This window comes from Babylonia areolata, chromosome 29 (genome assembly GCF_041734735.1).
Source record: "Babylonia areolata isolate BAREFJ2019XMU chromosome 29, ASM4173473v1, whole genome shotgun sequence".
Lineage (NCBI taxonomy): Eukaryota > Metazoa > Mollusca > Gastropoda > Neogastropoda > Buccinidae > Babylonia > Babylonia areolata.
The window spans coordinates 19409041-19435072 of NC_134904.1; the positions used below are offsets into that span (position 1 = coordinate 19409041).

The following is a 26032-nucleotide window of genomic DNA, read 5'->3' on the forward strand; positions in this document are numbered from 1 at the left end:
TCCATTAAACAGCTCCCACAAACATACACTTCCACTTCTTCTGTCGAACAGGTCCCACAAACAGACACTTCCACTTCTTCCATTAAACAGGTCCCACAAACATACACTTCCACTTCTTCCATCAAACAGCTCCCACAAAGAGACACTTCCACTTCTACCGTCAAACAGCTCCCACAGACAGACACTTCCACTTCTTCCGTCAAACAGCTCCCACAAACAGACAGTCCCGGCCACTTTCAGAACAATAGCGCACAGCGAAAATGAAATGTTTTATTCCAATAAAGGCCAAAGCCCCTCACGCAAAGACTGCATAGCTTGATACAGACAAACCTGCCGAGGAAAGGACCGAGCAAGGAAAGATTTCATCTCAAGAAACAGAGGCCATGTCTTTGACGCTACAGACAATGGGAAGAGTCCTGCAGGGGGGGGGGGGGGGGGGGGGGGCGGATAAGCCATTCCAACAGAAGCAAGACGCAGAAACGGAAAGCTGCAGGACAGAAACCTGGAGAATCATGACAGGTGTGTGTGTGGTGAGGACAACACAGCAACTGATGGTGGAGTGATGTGACCCCCATCAATGCAAGGAACCCTGTATTGTGTGCTATCACACCAGTGCACCTGGCACCACAGGCTATCACAATAGCCCAGTGGTTAAAGCGCTGGACTTTCAATCTGACGGTCCCAGGTTCGAATCTCAGTAACGGTGCCTGGTGGGTAAACAGTGAAGATTTTTCCAATCTCCCCAGTCAACAGATGTGCAGACCTGCTAGTGCCTGAATCCCTTTCATGTGTATACTCATGCAGAAATTAATACGCACGTGAAAGATCCTGTACTCCATGTCAGCATTTGGGTGGGTTATGGCGTCAAGAACATACTCAGCATGCACATCCAGGAAAACAAGAGTATGGCTGCCTACATGGTGGGGCAAATGAACAAAACGGCTATAAACATAAAAATGTTACATGCTTGTATCAGTGTGTAAGTGTGCTTGACTGAAACCTTATGGCAGCTGTTACGTGGCTGTACCCAGGTAGACAGCCTGTTGAGCAAATGCCTCAATGTAAAGCGCTTAGAGATTGGTCTCTGGCCAAGGAAAAGCACAATATAGGACCTCATATCATCATCAAAAGCAAATAAAAATAAAGAAAGGTACAACAATGCAAACAGGGGTTGTGAACGACAGACTGAACCAAGGTGACAGCTGGGAGGCCTGGCTGGGACACAAACTGTCTGAACTAAAAAAATTAAATCAAGTTAAAATAATTTAAAAAACCAGCAGTTTCAGAAATTGTGAGCCCTAAAAAAAACAGCAGCAACAGAAATTCTCAGCCCCATGTCAAGAGCAGACATAACTACAAAAAACAGCTGTAGCAAAACTTCTGACAAACTTTTTTTTTTTTAAACTTTTTTGTCACAACTCACAGGGTTACAGACTGGCTCCAACATGACTGTGCAGAATCTGACACCTTCCAAAGTGACCACAGCCACAGCACAGCACAGCCCTCTTCACTGACAGACAGTGACCACAGCCACAGCACAGCCCTCTTCACTGACAGACAGTGATCACAGCCACAGCACAGCCCTCTTCACTGACAGACAGTGACCACAGCCACAGCACAGCCCTCTTCACTGACAGACAGTGATCACAGCCACAGCACAGCACAGCCCTCTTCACTGACAGACAGTGATCACAGCCACAGCACAGCCCTCTTCACTGAGAGACAGTGATCACAGCCACAGCACAGCCCTCTTCACTGAGAGACAGTGATCACAGCCACAACACAGCCCTCTTCACTGACAGACAGCGATCACAGCCACAACACAGCCCTCTTCACTGACAGACAGTGATCACAGCCACAGCACAGCCCTCTTCACTGACAGACAGTGATCACAGCCACAGCACAGCCCTCTTCACTGACAGACAGTGATCACAGCCACAGCATAGCACAGCCCTCTTCACTGACAGACAGTGATCACAGCCACAGCACAGCACAGCCCTCTTCACTGACAGACAGTGATCACAGCCACAGCACAGCACAGCCCTCTTCACTGACAGACAGTGATCACAGCCACAGCACAGCCCTCTTCACTGACAGACAGTGATCACAGCCACAGCACAGCCCTCTTCACTGACAGACAGTGATCACAGCCACAACACAGCACAGCCCTCTACACTGACAGACAGTGATCACAGCCACAGCACAGCACAGCCCTCTTCACTGACAGACAGCGATCACAGCCACAACACAGCCCTCTTCACTGGCAGACAGCGATCACAGCCACAACACAACACAGCCCTCTTCACTGACAGACAGCGATCACAGCCACAACACAGCCCTCTTCACTGGCAGACAGTGATCACAGCCACAGCACAGCACAGCCCTCTTCACTGACAGACAGCGATCACAGCCACAACACAGCCCTCTTCACTGACAGACAGTGATCACAGCCACAGCACAGCACAGCCCTCTTCACTGACAGACAGCGATCACAGCCACAACACAGCCCTCTTCACTGGCAGACAGCGATCACAGCCACAACACAACACAGCCCTCTTCACTGACAGACAGCGATCACAGCCACAACACAGCCCTCTTCACTGGCAGACAGCGATCACAGCCACAACACAACACAGCCCTCTTCACTGACAGACAGTGATCACAGCCACAACACAACACAGCCCTCTTCACTGACAGACAGTGATCACAGCCACAGCACAGCACAGCCCTCTTCACTGACAGACAGTGATCACAGCCACAGCACAGCCCTCTTCACTGAGAGACAGTGATCACAGCCACAACACAGCCCTCTTCACTGACAAACAGCGATCACAGCCACAGCACAGCACAGCCCTCTTCACTGACAGACAGTGATCACAGCACAGCACAGCCCTCTTCACTGACAGACAGTGATCACAGCACAGCACAGCCCTCTTCACTGACAGACAGTGATCACAGCCACAGCACAGCACAGCCCTCTTCACTGACAGACAGTGATCACAGCCACAGCACAGCCCTCTTCACTGACAGACAGTGATCACAGCCACAGCACAGCCCTCTTCACTGACAGACAGCGATCACAGCCACAGCACAGCACAGCCCTCTTCACTGACAGACAGTGATCACAGCCACAGCACAGCCCTCTTCACTGACAGACAGTGATCACAGCCACAGCACAGCCCTATTCACTGACAGACAGTGATCACAGCCACAGCACAGCCCTATTCACTGACAGACAGTGATCACAGCCACAGCACAGCCCTCTTCACTGACACAGCGATCACAGCCACAGCACAGCCCTCTTCACTGACAGACAGTGATCACAGCACAGCACAGCACAGCCCTCTTCACTGACAGACAGTGATCACAGCCACAGCATAGCACAGCCCTCTTCACTGACAGACAGTGATCACAGCACAGCACAGCACAGCCCTCTTCACTGACAGACAGTGATCACAGCCACAGCATAGCACAGCCCTCTCCACTGACAGACAGTGATCACAGCCACAGCACAGCACAGCCCTCTTCACTGACAGACAGTGATCACAGCCACAGCACAGCACAGCCCTCTTCACTGACAGACAGTGATCACAGCCACAGCATAGCACAGCCCTCTCACTGACAGACAGTGATCACAGCCACAACACAGCACAGCCCTCTTCACTGACAGACAGTGATCACAGCCACACAAGCACAGCCCTCTTCACTGACAGACAGTGATCACAGCCACAGCACAGCCCTCCACATTGACAGACAGTGATCACAGCCACAGCACAGCCCTCTTCACAGACAGACAGTGATCACAGCCACAGCACAGCACAGCCCTCTTCACTGACAGTGATCACAGCCACAGCACAGCCCTCTTCACTGACAGTGATCACAGCCACAGCACAGCCCTCTTCACTGACAGACAGTGATCACAGCCACAGCACAGCCCTCTTCACTGACAGACAGTGATCACAGCCACAGCACAGCCCTCTACACTGACAGACAGTGATCACAGCCACAGCACAGCCCTCTTCACTGACAGACAGTGATCACAGCCACAGCACAGCCCTCTTCACTGACAGACAGTGATCACAGCCACAGCACAGCCCTCTTCAGGGACAGAGAGATGAACAGACAAGGCACAAACCCATTCCTTGATTCCCTGATCAGTCATAATAATAATAATAACAATAGCAATTAGAATTTATATAGCGCTGAATCTTGTGCAGAGACAAATCAAAGCACTTCCACACCAGTCAATCACTTCTCACTTCATCATAACTGTAAACTTGAGAAAGTGAAGACAAAGAACAGGCAGTGGAGGGAGGCTTACTTGAAAAGAGGTGGGTTTTACAGGTTTTAAGGCCAGACATGGAAGAGCTTAGTACGGAAACATGATGAAGCGAAAGAGGAAGTTCATTCCAGAAGCAGGTTCCAGAGACAGAGAAAGAACAGCGGCCGACAGCGGAGTGTTTGAATCTGGGTATGCGCAGAGTGATCCAAAGCCGATCACAGACAGTGAGATTGGGTGTGGACATGAAGGCAGCTACGGAGACAGGAAGGGGCTGATTTCAGAATACATTTATAACACAGAGTGCTGATCTTGTACTTTATTCTGTGTGAGACAGGGAGCCAATGGAGATGTTGCAAAAGAGGAGTGATGTTCTCAGATCTTTTTTTTTTCTGAGGACACATCAGACAGCAGAGTTTTGTATCCGCTGAAGGGACTGAATGAATGAAGCAGGCAAACCAGACAATAGTTACAGTAGTCAAGGCAAGAGAGAATGAGAGAAATGACAAGTCTAGATGTTGCGTCACTGGACAGATATTTCCATGTGCAAATGATTTGCCACAATTGACAATAGCAGCTTGTGCTTTCTGTTTTCCTCTCTCTTTTAAAAAAATCTTTTTGTTTTCTTTTAGATACAGAAGATATGGCACGTATTATCCACAAACCAACAAAGTTTGGTCCATCCATGCTTTATGAAACGTTCACCTTTCCTCCAATAACAACAGGCATCTCCCCCCCACACACTCTCATGCACACAGACAGTCACAGACACAGACTCACATACATGTTCATTTGAAAGAGTGTTAAGTGCACTCACACACACACACACACACACACACACACACAGACACTTCCGTATAATATCACTTACCAGTGAAAAGACATTGACCTAAAGAAAGAGGGACAGAACACAGACACTTGACCAGTTCAACAGGCATCAAACACAGCTACACAGAAAGCAAAGGATGTGTGTGGTCCCGGTACCTGAGGATCTTGTTGTTGTACTTGTTGTAGCTGGACATGGTGATCAGACCGCCAAAGGCCACCCCCAGAGAGTTGAACGTCTGGGCTGCTGCGTACACCCACACCTGCCCACACGCATGTACGTGCACACATACACACAGGTTCACTACAAACAAAGGTTAAAACTAAATGCTTTAAAAGCTAACTATAACAAAAACATCACAACATCACATGCTGCCGTGGAGGACTACTCTCAAATGCACATGCACTCTTTGAATGCGAGGCTTTAAAGCCCTTTTTATCTAGATTTATCGTTTAAATATGTTGTAGGTAATTTTGTGCTGCTGTTAAAAATTTCTGGAAGTTTGCTTCACAGTCCGCAGTTGGATATTTGATTTAATGAAGTTTACAGTTAGCTTTGTTCTTGGTTCTCGCTCCTTTGTTTTTTTGTTTGTTTTATTTTGTTTTGGGGTTGGTTTGTTGTTGTTTTTGTTGTTTTTTTTTTGGGAGGGGTGTTGGGGTGGGGGGGTCTAAAACACGTTATGTGGATAGGTGTTAAACTGAAGAACATACACACACACACACACACACACACATACTGATAACACAGAAAATCACAACATCACTGCAGTAAATGTTTACACACACACAATAAAATAAAAGAGAATAAAAGAATATAAAGGCAAAGCAAAATAGCACCCCTACCCCCTGACACACTTGACGATGTTGTTGTTTGTAATGGTCACGACCATCCCACAGAACCATTTTACGACTATCTTTTTTGACTCACTTGTGTCAACAAAGTCAGTCTATGTTTTAACCTGGCGTTCGGTTGTCTGTGTGTGTGTGTGTGTGTGTGTGTGTGTGTGTGTATGTATGTGTCTGTGTATCCATGGTAAACTTTAACACTGCCATTTCCTCTGCAAATACTTTGTCAGTTGACACCAAATTTGGCATAAAAATAGGAAAAATTCAGTTCTTTCCAGTCAACTTGTTTAAAACAATATTGCACCTCTTGGATGGGCACAAAAAATTTTTAAAAAGAAGCCAAATTATATATAAACTGAATTTACTGGGTTTTTTTTTTAATTATTATTCTCTAAACTTGGCACTTTGATCTGATATTCTGACACAACAACAAAAGCAGTCATTTTTATCATTTTTTGTTCAAACAGGAACTTCTTTTGCTAAGCATGGTAGTTATATTTCTGGTGCATGTCTTTGCTGCAGATAGTACAAAAGGGAAATTAATCTGTAATTAATGCTAGGGGGATTAATTTGCTTTAAACTGATCATTCTCATCTTAAACATTACATTTTGAAATTATACTAAATACATAAAAAGCTTGTGTGTTTTACTCTCAGTGTACAGGGCTTTCACTATGTTCATTCACCCAAGTGGTCTTTTTCGGAAAATACTAAAATCAATACGAGTGGACTTTATAATACAGGTCTACTGGCTGGGCCCTGAAGGTCATAGGCAAAAATCAATTATGTACACATATTTATACATATTCAAAGCGCGTGCTCATATTGTCTCAAGTTGTTGACCTGCCCGTTCAATCCTATATTCAAACAACAATACACGATAACATGTGATGGAAAGTTGGAGAAGAAGACCCTTAAATATTTATTCAGAGAAAGATTTGTGAACGCCTCATCACTTACTGGGTTATGCCCCAAACTGCCATAAAAATATCAACAAAATCAGTCGGAATTCACAGTTTAAAATAATAAACCATGAGAGTTAATACCCTTGATGAAACTTAAAAATTTCCAGTCTCAACTTTTCTCAAAATGAAGTCCTTTTCACTTCATATGATGTTAAAAAGTGCTTGTACTTGGCTCTACATGTTATTAGTTTAACAAAATACTCAATTTTCATATCAACTTTAAAACTATAAAACTAGAATGAACATAAAAGAGAAATTGAATCGACCGTATCGTTCATTCCCTGCGGGTGTAACTAAACTTGTACATCTATCTAGATCCAGCGAAAATGGCTAAATGTTGCAGTGTGATTGCAGCGATAGCCACGTCTCCTTTACCTCGGACTTAAAAAGAATTTTTAATTGCCCTTAAAGATTTTTTGAATGCCCAATATACACCAGAATAATATGATTAAAACAGCGTTCTCACTGCGAATACTGCAATCGATTTATCACCCTTTAAAAAAGCATGTTTAAATGTTAAATTTTTGAATGCCAGTTATGGAGCCACGATAGTGTATTGGGTAATACCCAAATATGCGGGGTTTGAATCTGCCGTCAGGACTTTTTTTCTTTTTTCTTTTTTTTTTTTTTTTAACGCCAAGCTTTGTAATAACAAATACAGAACACATTTTAATAATTAGATTTTTTTTTTTTTTAAGTGTATCACAAGTGAGTCTTGAAGGCCTTGCCTCTCTTGTTTTGTACTGTATTGTCTTGTGTTGCGTTGTATTGCCTTCCGCTGTTTTGTGCCGCATTGCGTTGTGCCGCATTGCAGTGTATTGTATCAACCTCTGTCACCACAACACATTTCTCAGAGTGAAAGTCCAGCTGCTCTCCTCCAGGGGACAATGTCACTGAAGTGCTGGTTCACCCTTTTTCTTCGGCCTGCAAATGTTTTAGTTTTTTTCAAGTTCATTTTTCAACACATCTCTCGCTTCCTAGGTGATCGAGTTATCACTTGGCCAACACTCAACTTGCTTACGGTCCAGCAAATCACACAGACCCACAACATGACAGTATCAGTGTCAGTCTCACACAGACCCACAACATGACAGTATCAGTATCAGTCTCACACAGACCCACAACATGACACTATCAGTATCAGTCTCACACAGACCCACAACATGACACTATCAGTATCAGTAGCTCAAGGAGGTGTCACTGCATTCGGACAAATCCATATACGCTACACCACATCTGCCAAGCAGATGCCTGACCAGCAGCATAACCCAACGCGCTTAGTCAGGCCTTGAGAAAAATAAATAAATAAAAGAAAAGAAATTTTTTTAAAATAACATGACAGCTGAATTGAATAGAAACAACAGCTGTGTTAACCCCTCAACTGCCAGGGAAAACTCCTGCTGTTGGGAACTGTCTGTGAAAACAGGTATTAATTAACACAAAATTCCATTTCGTATCAAACCTATCAAAACCCTATCACACTGCCTCTGATGCTATATCAACTATGCCACTGCATTAATAATCTAACATGGCCCCCTTTTGATCATCAGCTTGCATGCGTATAATACTTTCACTCATTACACCTGTGTTTCAGGAGAGCAATAAGCACTTTCAAAAGTGCAACAAACATTAGCACACCAGTCAACAGAACCTCACGCTGTTAGAATTTCAAAAGGGGCCAGACCAATTAACAGCTGCATGGTGTTACAAGTTGAAAAGTGTGATCACATTACACATGTATACAAGTGACCGGAGTGATGTGGTGTTGATGATGAATGGCTCATCTGGTCTTTCTCATCAATGGCTGGCCCACGCAAATGTTTTGAATCAATTAAAGTTTGCAAAAAAACACAATGTTATTACAAAACCACAATAAATATCAGCACTAAATATCCACATACATCTTACACAACACACAATAATATAACCTTATGTTTACTTTAATTCCTACTGTTCGAAAAAACAAAAACAAAAAAAAGGGAAAAAGGACACCTACTATCCCCATCATAAAAAAAAGGGTGGTGGGGGGTTGGGGGGGAGGGGGTCGGGGGGAGAAGAAAAGAAAAACAGAAAAAGCAATGAATGCTATGTGTCAACCAGCAGCGCCATAATCGTTAAGTTCGGAATGCTGTGTTCAAGATCACAGAAACATAAAGTTGGTCATTCCATCAGTCATGTGGAGGTGGTATTGTGGTCACTGCTGGTGTTGGTGTTGCGTGTTTTTTTTTTTCCTTTTGTTGCAGTTGTGGTAGTTTTGGAGACGTTGACTGGTTGGTCAATGATTTAATATCTGTTCACATTAAAAAAAAATTTTTAAACGGCCTTCAAAACTCACTTGTGATACACTTAAAAAAAAAAATAATTAATTCAATCGTTAAAATGTGTTCTGTATTTGTAATAAAAGCTTTGGGTTAATGGAAAAAAAAAGCGCCTGAAATCAGATTTGAACCTAACATGTTCAGGTTGGAAGACATTGTCTACATCACAGCACTACCACAGATCAATGACCTTCGAAAATTAAAATCCAAGCATGCTTTTTTTATGCGTAATAAATCAATTGCAGTATTCGAAGTGATAACACTGTTTGAATCATGTTATTTTGGTATATCTCCGGCATTTAGAATTCTTTAAAGTCCCCTGTAAAGGATATGTTGACATCGCCTAATCACACTGTAACATTTAGCCGTTTTCTCTGGGTCTAGATAGATGTATGACATGTTCAGTTACACTCGCCGGGAAAGTATGACATGGTTGGTTCAATTTCTCTTTTATATTCATTCTAGTTAATTAAGTATCTGTTTTAAAATATTCATATGCAGTGAACACCTCAATGATGTAGTCTGTGTCACTATATGTGTTGTGTCCAGAATTTGTATTTCTGTTCTTTTAATTGCGAACAAGAAAAAACCAGATCTGCACAGACCAGCCTAGACATGGTTAACTGACACTCAGTGAAACGGTCGATTCAGTTGTTTTTTTGTTGTTGTTGTTGTTGTTCTTTCTGCTTAATTCAGTGTCCACATTAGAATATTCATATACAGTAAACACGTCGACGGTGTATAAAGTGTCACTGTATGTGTTCTGTCCAGAATTTGTATTTCTTTCCTTTTAATTGGGAACAAGAAAAATGAGGTCACACCAACCTCTGACCAAGCATTGCCAACTCCTGTGAATGGGATGTGGGGAAAATGGTGTTTTCAGAATCCTCAAACAGCCTCAACAAAATAAATCGTTAACTCATTCGGGACGACAAGTTTTCTCCCTTGCTTTTCCCCACAGACGGCCCATTTGTAAGGGTTTGGGAAAAAAATTACAAAAAAAATACAAAATACAGAGTAAGAAAATGAAACTTAAAGAGCTTGTTTATTACGTGCTGAGCTATAACATATAAAAAAAATCAAACTTCTCATCGTATTTTTACAGTTTTGCCACATGTAGAAAATAATGCCAATTTTTCAACCCGAATCACCATACCCATGCTCGCTTTCTGCACTTAATTCACTTTCTTCTTCGTAATCATCCACCTCTTCAATGTTCGACCCTTCAGTTTGTAGCATTTCAAGTATGGAAACACTAAAACATTGCCATTGATGCCTTGTTCGCTTCACATTTTAAGAACGCGCTTTGCTAACAGGCTGGCACGTGAGCAGACGAGCGGTCAGTGACTTTGTCAGCGTGTGTGCGAGACAGGCCACACATGACAGGCTGGCCAATCACACCATTCAGTTGTGGAGTGACCCAGAATAGCGCACTCTGCTTGGCTGATAATAAAATCACATGTACAGCATGTGATGGATTTTTATTTTTGGAAAATGCTATTCCATTCCATCGTCAGAAACCAAATACATTTTATGTAGGAATGCTCATGCATTCAGTCATCTGGAGAGAGTCAATGATTATGTGAAATTCAGCTTAATTTGGGAGACTCACAATCTATTATTGGTATGACTGTGAAGATTTTTTCCTACTATTTTTAAGCTAAAATTGGTATTGATAGACGATGTATATCCAGAGAAAATGGCAATGTTAAAAAGTTTACCACAGACACAAAGACATACATACAAGCAGACAGACAGACACACAGACAACCAAACACCAGGTTATAGCATAGACTCACTTTGTTTAAACAAGCGAGTCAAAAAGTGTCCAATCACACACAAGTGGAGTATTTGTGTGTGCAAAGAATGTGGTATTAGATACATTCAACCTGCAAACCCCCCACAAAAAGTATGGTCCCCGAAAATACACCCCCAGAACAGCACAACTCCCCCCCCACCCCCCACCTTTTCTAAATATATCTGTGTGTGTGTGTGTGTGTGTGAGAGAGAGAGAGTGAGAGAGAGAGAGAGAGTGTGTGTGTGTGTGTGTGTGTGTGTGAGAGAGAGAGAGAGAGAGAGTGTGTGTGTATGTGTGTGTGTGTGTGTGTGTGTGTGAGACAGAGAGAGTGTGTGAGAGTGAGTGTGTGAGAGTGAGTGTGTGAGAGAGAGAGAGAGAGAGAGAAAGAGAGTGCGTGTATGCATGTGTGTGCTTGTGTGTGTGTGTGTGTGTGTGTGTGCATACACATGTGCATCGCGTGCTGGTGTGTGTGTGCAGGCGCATGAACGCACACACCCCAAGCCATGTCATTCCGACACACCGACACACCCTACATACAAATCAAGTTCCCTAACTCCTCCACTCATTCCTCCGGCCAGCACCAGCGCCCCCTGTCAACAAGTCCCACCTTGGCGTTGAGCAGCAGGCTCCAGTCAGGGTTGATGAAGTAGCTGATGCCCTGTTCAGAGCCGGGCAGCGTGACGCCGCGCACCAACAGGGTGATCAGCACCACGTAAGGAAAGGTGGCCGTGAAGTACACCACCTGGAAAACACACCACCTTACCTGTGACACTCAACTTTTTATATATATAAATATATGTATGATAGTCGTGTTTGACTATGACCATCAGAACAGCAGAGGTACCTGCTGTCTGAACTATATGGGCTAGAATTTGATTATAGTGAGGAGTGTCTTGCCCACGTTACAGCCCCACTCTCTCGGCCAAGAGGGTTTTAGGACAGTCAGCACTGGGGATGGTTCCCAAAGGAAGTGATGGCCTAGGGGTAACGCGTCCGCCTAGGAAGCGAGAGAATCTGAGTGCGGTGGTTCGAATCACAGCTCAGCCGCCGATATTTTCTCCCCCTCCACTAGACCTTGAGACAAACACAATACAATACTACAATACAGTACAACAAAACAACAGAACAAAATACAATATCATATAAGACAAGACAACACAACACAATACTACAACAACAAAAAAACATAACAATACAACACAACAATACAATATAATAATATGACACAATAATACAACACAACACAACAATAATACAACACAATACAACACAACACAATAATACAACACAACAATAATACAACACAACAACAATACAACACAACACAATAATACAACACAACACAGTAATAGAACACAACACACTAATACAACACAACAATAACACAACACAACAACAACACAATAATACAGCACAACAAAACACAACACACTAATACAACACAATATGATAATACAGCACAACACAACAACAAAACACGATAATACAACACAACAATACAACACAATAATACAACACAATAATATAACACAACACAATAACACAACACAATAACACAACACAATAATACATACAACAATACAACAACACAATAACAACACAACACAATAATACATACAACAACACAACACAATAATACATACAATAATACAACACAACACAACAATACAAAACAACACAACAATAACACAACACAATAACACAACAACATGACACAATACAATAACACAACACACCACAATAAAACAACACAACACAATAATACATTCTGTAATACAACACAATAACACAATACTACAACACAACATGATAATACAACACAACACAATACTACAACACAATACAATAATACAACACAACATGATAATAGAACACAACAATACAACACTATACAATAATACAACAACACAATAACACAACACAATAACACAACAGAATAATACATACAACAATACAACACAACAATACATACAATAATACAACACAACACAATAACACAACACAATAAAACAACACAACAATACAATGCAACACAATAACACAACACAGCAGAACAACACAACACAACAATACAACACAATAACACAACACTACATACAATAATACAATACAACACAATAATACAACACAATAACACAACAATACATACAACAATACAACACAACACAATAACACAATACTACACTATAATACAACACAACAATACATAAAATAATACAACACAGCACAACAATACAACACAATAACACAACACATTAACACAACACAACAATACAACACATTATATGACACAACACAATAATACACACAACACAAGACAACACCATAACCTAACACAACATAATAACACAACACCATCACAGCCAGGTATATCTTGGTGAAGGGAAAGCAGACGACACCCCACACCTTGCCGGTGGACTTGGGCCCCTTCCAGATGCAGAAGTAGACGATGACCCATGACAGGAGCAGCAGACCCAGCAGTTCCCACCGCATGCCGCCCTGCTCCTCGATGCCAGAGGTGCGCTCCAACACACGCTCCCTGCACACAGCACGCCACAATTACACGTGTATGACAGTCAGTTGTGTCCCCAACACACACTCCCTGCGCACTACCTGCCACAATTACACATGTATGGCAGTTGTGTTCACAACACACGCTCCCAACACAACACACACCACAACACATGTAGAACAGTCCGTCATGTTCCCAACACACGCTCCCAGCACACCACACACCACAACACATGTAGAACAGTCCGTCATGTTCCCAACACACTCCCTGCACACAACACACCACAACACATGTAGAACAGTCAGTTGTGTTCCCCACACATGCTCCCTGCACACAACACACCACAACACATGTAGAACAGTCCGTCATGTTCCCAACACACTCCCTGCACACAACACACCACAACACATGTAGAACAGTCAGTTGTGTTCCCCACACATGCTCCCTGCACACAACACACCATAACACATGTAGAACAGTCCGTCATGTTCCCCACACATGCTCCCTGCACACAACACACCATAACACATGTAGAACAGTCCGTCATGTTCCCAACAGATGCTCCCTGCACACAACACACCACAACACATGTAGAACAGTCCGTCATGTTCCCAACACACTCCCTGCACACAACACACCACAACACATGTAGAACAGTCCGTCATGTTCCCAACACACGCTCCCTGCACACCACACACCACAACACATGTAGAATAGTCAGTTGTGTTCCCCACACATGCTCCCTGCACAACACACACCACAACACATGTAGAACAGTCCGTCATGTTCCCAACACACGCTCCCTGCACACCACACACCACAACACATGTAGAACAGTCCGTTGTGTTCCCAACACACGCTCCCTGCACACAACACACCATAACACATGTAGAACAGTCAGTTGTGTTCCCCACACATGCTCCCTGCACACAACACACCACAACACATGTAGAACAGTCCGTCATGTTCCCAACACATGCTCCCTGCACACAACACACCACAACACATGTAGAACAGTCCGTCATGTTCCCAACACACTCCCTGCACACAACACACCACAACACATGTAGAACAGTCAGTTGTGTTCCCCACACATGCTCCCTGCACACAACACACCATAACACATGTAGAACAGTCCGTCATGTTCCCAACACATGCTCCCTGCACACAACACACCACAACACATGTAGAACAGTCCGTCATGTTCCCAACACACGCTCCCTGCACACAACACACACCACAACACATGTAGAACAGTCTGTCGTGTTCCCAACACACGCTCCCTGCACACAACACACACCACAACACATGTAGAACAGTCTGTCGTGTTCCCAACACACGCTCCCTGCACAACACACACCACAACACATGTATGACAGTCAGTCGTGTTCCCAACACACGCTCCCTGCACACAACACACCACAACACATGTAGAACAATCAGTTGTGTCCCTCATACACTCTCCCTGCACAACACACAGAGGTGCCAACCCCTGTGGAGTGTTTGTCGGAACAATCAGGAAATTTGGCAGGAACATTTTGAATTTGGTACGAACACTTGGACTCCCAGCCACATCAGCAAATGTATTTCTTATCAACAAGGCATACAAACAATGCAAACACACAATTAGCTCAATGTCATCAGGTGAAAACAAGGTTAGTAGTGACTGCCCTGGCCTCATGATCGATAGGTCTGGAATGTCCAGGTAATGTTATGAAAGGAAAACATGTGACCATGCTATGCACTCAAAAATGAACTTGTGGGAACAATTTTGACGTTTGCGTAACGTCGGAACAAAATGCAATCAAGCGTAACAAAATAAGCAAAACTGTGACAGTTGGCATCTCTCTGAACACACACCACCAACATACATGGACGACAGTCATGTCCCACTATGACCACCAGAACCGCAGTGGAGGCAACTGCTGTCCCGACTATACTGGCTAGACTTTGATGACAATGGAGAGTGTCTTGCCAAAGTTACATCCCCACTCTCTCGGCCAAGAGGGTTTTAGGACAGTCAGCCCTCTCAAAGACAAACTAGCCCCCAAGGCTGCAGCACTAAGAGCCAGTGCAATCTTGCCTCCTAGTTTGACAGTCATAGTCCTTCACAAAAAAAAACTAAGTTGGAAATGATTTCCCATAGCAATGGAGAAACCACTGATCATCCAGCCCTCACTTTGCTGTTGGCCCAATGTCATGTCTAAGGGATGTTTTGCATAATTATTTTACCCAGCAGGATTCGCTCAAGTCGACCATCCTCACACACAAACAGCCGACCACTAAAAATGAAATATATTTTACAACTGTTATTCTCACATTCGCATGATGTCAGAAAGAAGAGGCAGAATGAGAACGGGACAAAAAATACATACTAGCTAGCCAACCAATAGGAAAGAGAACTACACCACCCAACCACCCCAATCTATACCTCTATCCAGGGGATATATATAAAAAAAAAAAAAAAAAAAAATTTTTTTTTTTTCCCAAAGTCAAAGGGTGATGGGTGATGAATAAATTAAGGAAAAAAAACCCAACAACAACAAAAACAAAAACACACAAAAAACAACAAACAAATGAAACAAACAGAACAAAAACTATGCCCCTATGAAGTCAATATTTCTGTTCCCTCAACCCTCTCCCCTTAATAAAACACAGTCAACTCGTCCAGGGGATCTTGCGACTCTGTTGGAGGCCACATCAGGTCAGGGTTCAATGGGGTGTGGTCTGTTGGAGGCCACATCAGGTCAGGGTTCAATGGGGTGTGGTCTGTTGGAGGCCACATCAGGTCAGGGTTCAATGGGGTGTGGTCTGTTGGAGGCCACATCAGGTCAGGGTTCAATGGGGTGTGGTCTGTTGCAGGCCACATCAGGTCAGGGTTCAATGGGGTGTGGTCTGTTGGAGGCCACATCAGGTCAGGGTTCAATGGGGTGTGGTCTGTTGGAGGCCACATCTGACCAGGGTTCAATGGGGTGTGGTCTGTTGGAGGCCACATCAGGTCAGGGTTCGATGGGGTGTGGTCTGTTGCATGCCACATCAGGTCAGGGTTCGATGGGGTGTGGTCTGTTGCATGCCACATCAGGTCAGGGTTCGATGGGGCGTGGTCTGTTGCATGCCACATCAGGTCAGGGTTCGATGGGGCGTGGTCTGTTGGAGGCCACATCAGGTCAGGGTTCAATGGGGTGTGGTCTGTTGGAGGTCACATCAGGTCAGGGTTCGATGGGGTGTGGTCTGTTGGAGGCCACATCAGGTCAGGGTTCAATGGGGTGTGGTCTGTTGGAGGCCACATCAGGTCAGGGTTCAATGGGGTGTGGTCTGTTGGAGGCCACATCTGACCAGGGTTCGATGGGGTGTGGTCTGTTGGAGGCCACATCAGGTCAGGGTTCGATGGGGTGTGGTCTGTTGGAGGCCACATCTGACCAGGGTTCGATGGGGTGTGGTCTGTTGGAGGCCACATCAGGTCAGGGTTCGATGGGGTGTGGTCTGTTGGAGGCCACATCAGGTCAGGGTTCAATGGGGTGTGGTCTGTTGGAGGCCACATCAGGTCAGGGTTCGATGGGGTGTGGTCTGTTGGAGGCCACATCAGGTCAGGGTTCAATGGGGTGTGGTCTGTTGGAGGCCACATCAGGTCAGGGTTCAATGGGGTGTGGTCTGTTGGAGGCCACATCAGGTCAGGGTTCGATGGGGCGTGGTTCTCGGAGACTTCATGAGAAACAGGAAAAACTGGGGAACAGTCAGTCAGACATCAGACAGCTCAGTTCAACAGCTCAGATGAACGGCTCAAACAGCTCAGCGCCTGGTGGGTCGATGGGTAGCAATAGCGTGTGGCACAGACTGGGTGCCACACACTGGTCAGTGATGAGGCAGGGGAACAAACTTGAGAGAGCCTGGGGCGGGGGTGGGGGGGGGGGGGGGGGGAGGTCCATTCCAGTTCCAGATGATGTGGAACTATTCTTGCTCAACTTTACCATTCTCATTGAAGAGAGGCCACAGGGTCGGAGGGATACAGGGGATCTTTTGGGAGTACCTGGATGAACAGGTACCCCTATCCACCCTACAGCTCTAGGCTCGAGGCGACCAGACGCCAATGAAGTTCTAGAAGCGAACGCATCTGATGTCTGTATGTCAGATGAAATTTTACCTTCTATAACTAGGTGAGGAATCTTCAAGCGCGAGCCTGTGCAAAGAGTATATAAAGCACGTGCAGTGGCTAAAATGACACAATAACACGGATTGGAGGGGAAGAGAAGGAGCAGAGGGTGAGAAAAGACAAAACAAGACAACAAAAACTAAGGTGAGATATGTACATGTGTGATCACGCTCGTCACGGCTGAGTGACAGTGGCGCACAGGAGGGGCCTTTATGTGCTACATCCGTGACACCCAACTGTAAGCTTTTGTCAGTCTCTGATATAAACCCAACATTGAGCCAGTGACGTGCCTGCACTACAATCTGTCAGCACTGGAGCCTCCAGAACAAACCAAGTTTATGTCAACACCCCATCACAAAGCCACATCTGGGAAAACTCATTGTAGCTCCTGGGTTGTCGCACAGCTGAAGATGACACTTGCACTGATTTGCCTGATGCTGTGATCCACACGCATTCTTTTCATCTCTGCTGAGAGTCATTTCAGTGTAGTTCTCACATGCATTTCTCTTCATCACCATGTTGATTTGGTGATTCATTTTGTGGCCTTTCTCAAAGTTTGAGTTCTGACAGAATACTGGCACATGCACGTCTAAGCTGCTGCTGCAATCATCTGAAGAAATCAACCGCGCCACAATTTCTTTTTTCACTTTCTCATTTTACACACACACTACACACAAAAATACACAATCATGATTTCATGTACACACACTCTTACTTACACACTTTACACACATAAACCACACACACACACACACGCCACACTGATCTGTAATACATAATTGCGAGAGAGGAAAACTTTTGTCCGGGTGGGGGGGATAACTGGGGAGGATCTCAGCACCAACACCATGCAGAAGGTGAGGGGATAATGAGGCGGAAGGGTGGGGGAAGCACAAGGGAAAAGCACAAGAGCGAGGGAAGCACAAGGGAAAAGCACAAGAGCGAGGGAAGCACAAGGGAAAAGCACAAGAGCGGGGGAAGCACAACGGAAAAGCACAAGGGCTGGGGAAGCACAAGGGAAAAGCACAAGGGAAAAGCACAAGAGCGGGGGAAGCACAAGGGAAAAGCACAAGAGCAGGGGAAGCACAAGGGAAAAGCACAAGAGCGGGGGAAGCACAACGGAAAAGCACAAGAGCGAGGGAAGCACAAGGGAAAAGCACAAGAGCAAGGGAAGCACAAGGGAAAAGCACAAGGGAAAAGCACAAGAGCGGGGGAAGCACAAGGGAAAAGCACAAGAGCGAGGGAAGCACAAGGGAAAAGCACAAGAGCGAGGGAAGCACAAGGGAAAAGCACAAGAGCGGGGGAAGCACAACGGAAAAGCACAACGGAAAAGCACAACGGAAAAGCACAACGGAAAAGCACAAGGGAAAAGCACAAGAGCGAGGGAAGCACAAGGGAAAAGCACAAGAGCGGGGGAAGCACAAGGGAAAAGCACAAGGGAAAAGGCACAAGAGCGAGGGAAGCACAAGGGAAAAGCACAAGGGAAAAGCACAAGAGCGAGGGAAGCACAAGGGAAAAGCACAAGGGAAAAGCACAAGGGCTGGGGAAGCACAAGGGAAAAGCACAAGAGCGAGGGAAGCACAAGGGAAAAGCACAAGAGCGGGGGAAGCACAAGGAAAAGCACAAGAGCGGGGGAAGCACAAGGGAAAAGCACAAGAGCGAGGGAAGCACAAGGGAAAAGCACAAGGGAAAAGCACAAGAGCGGGGGAAGCACAAGGGAAAAGCACAAGGGAAAAGCACAAGGGAAAAGCACAAGAGCAGGGGAAGCACAAGGGAAAAGCACAAGAGCGGGGGAAGCACAAGGGAAAAGCACAAGGGAAAAGCACAAGAGCGGGGGAAGCACAAGGGAAAAGCACAAGGGAAAAGGCACAATGGAAAAGCACAAGAGCGAGGGAAGCACAAGGGAAAAGCACAAGAGCGGGGGAAGCACAAGGGAAAAGCACAAGGGAAAAGCACAAGAGCGGGGGAAGCACAAGGGAAAAGCACAAGAGCAGGGGAAGCACAAGGGAAAAGCACAAGAGCGGGGGAAGCACAACGGAAAAGCACAAGAGCGAGGGAAGCACAAGGGAAAAGCACAAGAGCAAGGGAAGCACAAGGGAAAAGCACAAGGGAAAAGCACAAGAGCGGGGGAAGCACAAGGGAAAAGCACAAGAGCGGGGGAAGCACAAGGGAAAAGCACAAGAGCGAGGGAAGCACAAGGGAAAAGCACAAGAGCGGGGGAAGCACAACGGAAAAGCACAACGGAAAAGCACAAGGGAAAAGCACAAGAGCGAGGGAAGCACAAGGGAAAAGCACAAGAGCGGGGGAAGCACAAGGGAAAAGCACAAGGGAAAAGGCACAAGAGCGAGGGAAGCACAAGGGAAAAGCACAAGGGAAAAGCACAAGAGCGAGGGAAGCACAAGGGAAAAGCACAAGGGAAAAGCACAAGGGCTGGGGAAGCACAAGGGAAAAGCACAAGAGCGAGGGAAGCACAAGGGAAAAGCACAAGAGCGGGGGAAGCACAAGGAAAAGCACAAGAGCGGGGGAAGCACAAGGGAAAAGCACAAGGGAAAAGCACAAGAGCGAGGGAAGCACAAGGGAAAAGCACAAGGGAAAAGCACAAGAGCGGGGGAAGCACAAGGGAAAAGCACAAGGGAAAAGCACAAGGGAAAAGCACAAGAGCAGGGGAAGCACAAGGGAAAAGCACAAGAGCGGGGGAAGCACAAGGGAAAAGCACAAGGGAAAAGCACAAGAGCGGGGGAAGCACAACGGAAAAGCACAAGGGAAAAGCACAAGAGCGAGGGAAGCACAAGGGAAAAGCACAAGAGCGGGGGAAGCACAAGGGAAAAGCACAAGGGAAAAGCACAAGAGCGGGGGAAGCACAAGGGAAAAGCACAAGGGAAAAGCACAAGAGCGGGGGAAGCAAAAGGGAAAAGCACAAGGGAAAAGCACAAGAGCGGGGGAAGCACAAGGGAAAAGCACAAGAGCGGGGGAAGCACAAGGGAAAAGCACAAGGGAAAAGCACAAGGGCTGGGGAAGAACAAGAGCTGGCAGTGGAGCAATCCAGCACAGCGACCCCTGACCCACGACCCCTGCTGAACCCTGCCCTTCATTCACAACTCAGCCCACAGGAGGGTGGGAGAAAAGTAGGGTGGGCTGGTGGGCCACAACCCCATTTCCCCTCCCTCCTCACCCCCCTCCCACCTCACACCCCTATTTCCCCTCCCACCCCACACCCCTATTTTCCCCCCCTCCTCACCCCCCTCCCACCCCACACCCCCATTTCCCTCCCTCCTCACCCCCCTCTCACCCCACACCGCCATTTCCCTCCCTCCTCACCCCCCTCCCACCCCACACCCCCATTTCCCCTCCCTCCTCACCCCCCTCTCACCCCACACCACCATTTCCCACCCTCCTCACCCCCCTCCCACCCCACACCATTTCCCTCCCACCCCACAACCCCATTTCCCTCCCTCCTCACCCCCCTCCCACCTCACACCCCCATTTCCCTCCCACCCCACACCCCCATTTCCCTCCCTCCTCACCCCCCTCCCACCCCACACCCCCATTTCCCACCCTCCTCACCCCCCTCCCACCCCACACCCCCATTTCCCTCCCTCCTCACCCCCCTCCCACCCCACAACCCCATTTCCACTCCCTCCTCACCCCCCTCCCACCCCACAACCCCATTTCCCTCCCTCCTCACCCACCCTTTTTTTTTTTCTTTAAATGACAGGCTTCACCTGACACACTGCAATGGATACTGTCAGCAGTGGAGAGAGAGAACCTGCCGTGTCTAATTCAACAAGATACCATCTACTGATGAAGACACCACTCCCACCCGTCGCACTCCCACCCTTCAAACACACACACATACACACACCCCCACATACACAACCACCCAACAGTGGAGTTGAAACACGGGTCTGTCTGTCCACTTGACGAGTGTACTCATGCTCTAATTCCTGTGTAAATCACAGCCCCGGACGACAAACACCCATGATGACAGACACGGACAACTAACACCCATGATGACGGACACGACGACAAACACCCATGACGACAAACACCCATGACGACAAACACCCATGATGACGGACACGACGACAAACACCCATGATGACGGACACCCATGATGACGGACACGACGACAAACACCCATGATGACGGACACGACGACAAACACCCATGATGACGGACACGGACAACAAACACCCATGATGACGGACACGGACAACAAACACCCATGATGACGGACACCACGACAAACATCCATGATGACAGACACAACGACAAACACCCATGATGACACAGACGACAAACACCCATGATGACGAACACGGACGACAAACACCCATGATGACAGACACGACGACAAACACCCATGATGACAGACACGACGACAAACACCCATGATGACAGACACGGACGACAAACACCCATGATGACGGACACGGACAACAAACACCCATGATGACAGACACGGACAACAAACACCCATGATGACGGACACCACGACAAACACCCATGATGAAACACCCATGATGACGGACACAGACGACAAACACCCATGATGACGGACACGGACAACAAACACCCATGATGACAGACATGACGACAAACACCCATGATGACGGACACGACGACAAACACCCATGATGACAGACACGGACGACAAACACCCATGATGACAGACACGGACGACAAACACCCATGATGACGGACACAGACAACACAACCACACTGAACGTAAGGCAAACCCGTCAACGATTAGCCTGACCGCTGAGGCGGAACAAGCTGAGGTACCTTAGGAGAGACAGAAAAGGTAGGATTGGGTGTACTAAAAGGGGGAGTACCCAGCACTCGCCTCATATCACAGACTGACATAAGTTTACATTTGGGCCAACAGCAAAGTGAGAGCTGTATAGTCAATGGTTTCTCCAGTCAATGGGAAACCATTTACAGCTTAGTCTTTTGTGAAGGACTATGACTCAAACTAGGAGGCAAAATTGCACTGGCTCTTAGTGCTGCAGCCTTGTGGGCTAGTTGGCCTTTGGGAACCATCCCAACGCCGACTGAGTGGGGATACTTGGGCAAGACACTCTCCACTATAATCAACGATTAGCCTGACCGCTGAGGCGGAACAAGCTGAGGTACCTTAGGAGAGACAGAAAAGGTAGGATTGGGTGTACTAAAAGGGGGAATCCTATACAGCCACCAGAGGGAAATGCAGCTTTTAAAACCATCACACACATACATACACGCGCGAGTGCGCGTAAAAATTCTGGTCTAACAACTGTGAGAAGAGAGGGAAAGAAAGAGAAAAGGGGCTGGAGGGGGAAAAAGTGTGTGAGTGTGAGAGAGAGAGAGGGAGGGAGAGAGAGGGAGGGAGGGAGAGAGAGGAGAGGGAGGGAGGGAGAGAGAGAAGGGAAGGGGAAAAAGAGTGTGCGAGTGAGAGAGGGAGGGAGAGGGAGAGAGGGAAAGAGGGATGGAGAGAGAGAGGGAGAGAGAGAGAGGGAGGGAGGGAGAGAGGGAACAAACGAATGAACGAAGTTTTTTTATTGAGGGAAGTGGAATAAGCATACATGTGCTTTTTTTTCATCCAGCCCTCAGGGCAAATAGAAAATGAAAATGAATCAAAACATCCACAAAGTAACAAAGAGATGAAGAAATAAGGACATGACATTCACATACACAATTAAACATGCACATGTACATAATCCTGATACAAACATCATATTATGAAGGAAAAAGATCAATCCAGACCCCCCCCCCCTCCAAAAAACAAAATAAACAACCACCACCACCCCCCAACCACCACCACCACCACCCCCACCCCACCCCCATACCCCCAAAAATACAAAAACAAAAAAACAAAACAAAAATTTTTTTTTTTAAACCCACAAAGTATGCAGGACACTGATTGTGGTTGTATATCATTAAGTTAGACCCAACACTCGCCTCATATCACAGATTGATGTAAGTTTACATTTGGGCCAACAGCAAAGTGAGAGCTGTATAGTCAATGGTTTCTCCAGTCAATGGGAAACCATTTATAGCTTAGTCTTTTGTGAAGGACTACGACTCAAACTAGGAGGCAAAATTGCACTGGCTCTTAGTGCTGCAGCCTTGTGGGCTAGTTGGCCTTTGGGAATCATCCCAACGCCAACTGTCCTAAACGGGACTTGATTCTATGTCATCAACGGGACTTGATTCTATGTTGACTGGATATCTGTTTCGGATGTGTGCATGTGCAGGACAGTGGAATAAAACGTGAATTTTGTCTTCTTTTTCAGAGCCGCACATTGGGCAAGTGCTGTTTGCCTCAGCCTCAGTTAGACACCATACCTTATGGCTCCTCAATCCGCATGCTCTTAGTCGGAATCGGAATCGTGTAAGGGTATCTCGGAATTTCTTGGTGGTTATTAAATAAAGGGAGGGAGAGAGAGAGAGGGAGAGAAAAAGGGGGAGAGAGGGAGAGAAGGAGGGGGAGGGAGGGAGGGAGGGAGAGAGAGAGGGGGGGGGAGAGACACAGAGAGAGAAGGGGAAAAAGAGTGTGTGAGTGAGAGGGAGAGAGGGAGGGAGGGAGGGAGAGAGAGAGAGGGAGGAAGAGAGAGAGGGAGGGAGGGAGGGAGAGAGAGAGGGGGGGAGGGAGGGAAGGAGGGAGGGGGAGAGAAAGAGAGAGAGAGGAAGGGAGGAAGAGAGAGGGAGGAAGGGAGAGAGAGAGAGAGAGAGAGGCTTCTTCTTGTTCTTCATTCATGGGCTGCAACTCCCACATTCAGTCGTATGTACATGAGTGGGCTTATACGTGTATGGCCATTTTTACCCTGCCATGTAGGCAGCCATACTCCATTTTCTGGGGTGTGCATGCTGGGTATATTCTTGTTTCTATAATCCACCAAACGCTGACATGGATTACAGGATCTTTAACGTGGGTATTTGATCTTCTGTTTGCATATACACATGAAGAGGGTTCAGGCATTAGACGGTCTGCACATATGTTGACCTGGGAGATGGGAAATATCTCCACCCTTTACCCACCAAGCGCCGTTACCAAGATTCGAACCCGGGACCCTCAGACTGAAAGTCCAATGCTTTAGCCACTCGACTATTCCGCCCATCCAGAGAGATACAAACAGGAAAGACAGACAAGACAACGGTTGGTTTGTGAAGCCTCTGGCCCGCAAGACAGAGAGAGAGAGAAAGAAACAAGACAGGAGTAACTGAAAATGGTAGGAGGGGTAGGTGGGAGACACACACACACACACACACACACACACACACACACACACACAGAGAAAGAAAGAAAGATAGATAGAGGGAGGGAGGGAGAGATGGAGAAAGGGGGGGAGGGACACATATACACACAGAAAGAGAGAGAGATAGAGGGAGGGATGGAGAGATGGAGGGAGAAAGGGGGGAGATGCACACACACACAGAAAGAGAGACAGAGGGAGGGATGGAGAGGTGGAGGGAGAAAGGGGGGAGAGACACACACACACACACACACACACACACACACACACACACAGAAAGAGAGAGAGAGGGAGGGAGGGAGAGATGGAGGGAGAAAGGGGGGAGATGCACACACACAGAAAGAGGGAGATATAGAGGGAGGGAGGGAGAGATGGAGGGAGAAAGGGGGGAGACACACACACACACACACACACACACACACACACACAGAGAGAGAGAGAGAGAGAGAGAGAGAGAGAGAGAGAGAGAGAAAGAGGGAGAGATAGAGGGAGGGATGGAGAGGTGGAGGGAGAAAGGGGGAGACACACACACACACACACACACACACACACACACACACAGAAAGAAAGAAAGATAGATAGAGGGAGGGAGAGATGGAGGGAGAAAGGGGGAGAGGGACACACACACACACACACACACACACACACACACACACACACACACACACACACACACACACACACAGAGAAAGAGGGAGAGATAGAGGGAGGGAGGGAGAGATGGAGAGAGAAAGGGGGAGAGGGACACACACACACACAGAAAGAGGGAGAGATAGAGGGAGGGATGGAGAGATGGAGGGAGAAAGGGGGGGAGACACACACACACACACACACACACACACACACACACAGAAAGAGAGAGAGATAGAGGGAGGGATGGAGAGATGGAGGGAGAAAGGGGGAGAGAGTGACAGAGAGAGGGAGGGGGAGAGATGGAGGGAGAAAGGGGGAGAGAGTGACAGAGAGAGTGAGAGAGAGAGGGAGAGAGAGAGGGGGGGAGAGATGGAGGGAGAAAGGGGGAGAGAGAGACAGAGACTGAGAGAGAACAAGAGGGCAGGGGCTGAAAATGGTAGGAGAGGGGTGGGGGTGGTGGGGATAGTGACAGACA

At 46.7% G+C, this 26032-nt stretch overlaps 1 protein-coding gene across 1 annotated transcript in view; it reads right to left on the reverse strand.

Moving 5' to 3' along the window:
- The window catches only part of LOC143274933 (sodium- and chloride-dependent GABA transporter ine-like), a 97605-nt gene that overhangs the window by 48569 nt on the left and 23004 nt on the right, over positions 1-26032 (reverse strand). Inside the window, exons 4-6 of the mRNA XM_076578937.1 lie at positions 13437-13569; positions 11638-11772; positions 5264-5367 (exon numbers count right to left, since the gene is read on the reverse strand). Of these exons, the coding sequence (XP_076435052.1) occupies positions 5264-5367; positions 11638-11772; positions 13437-13569 (372 nt within the window). The remainder of the gene's footprint in view (positions 1-5263; positions 5368-11637; positions 11773-13436; positions 13570-26032) is intronic.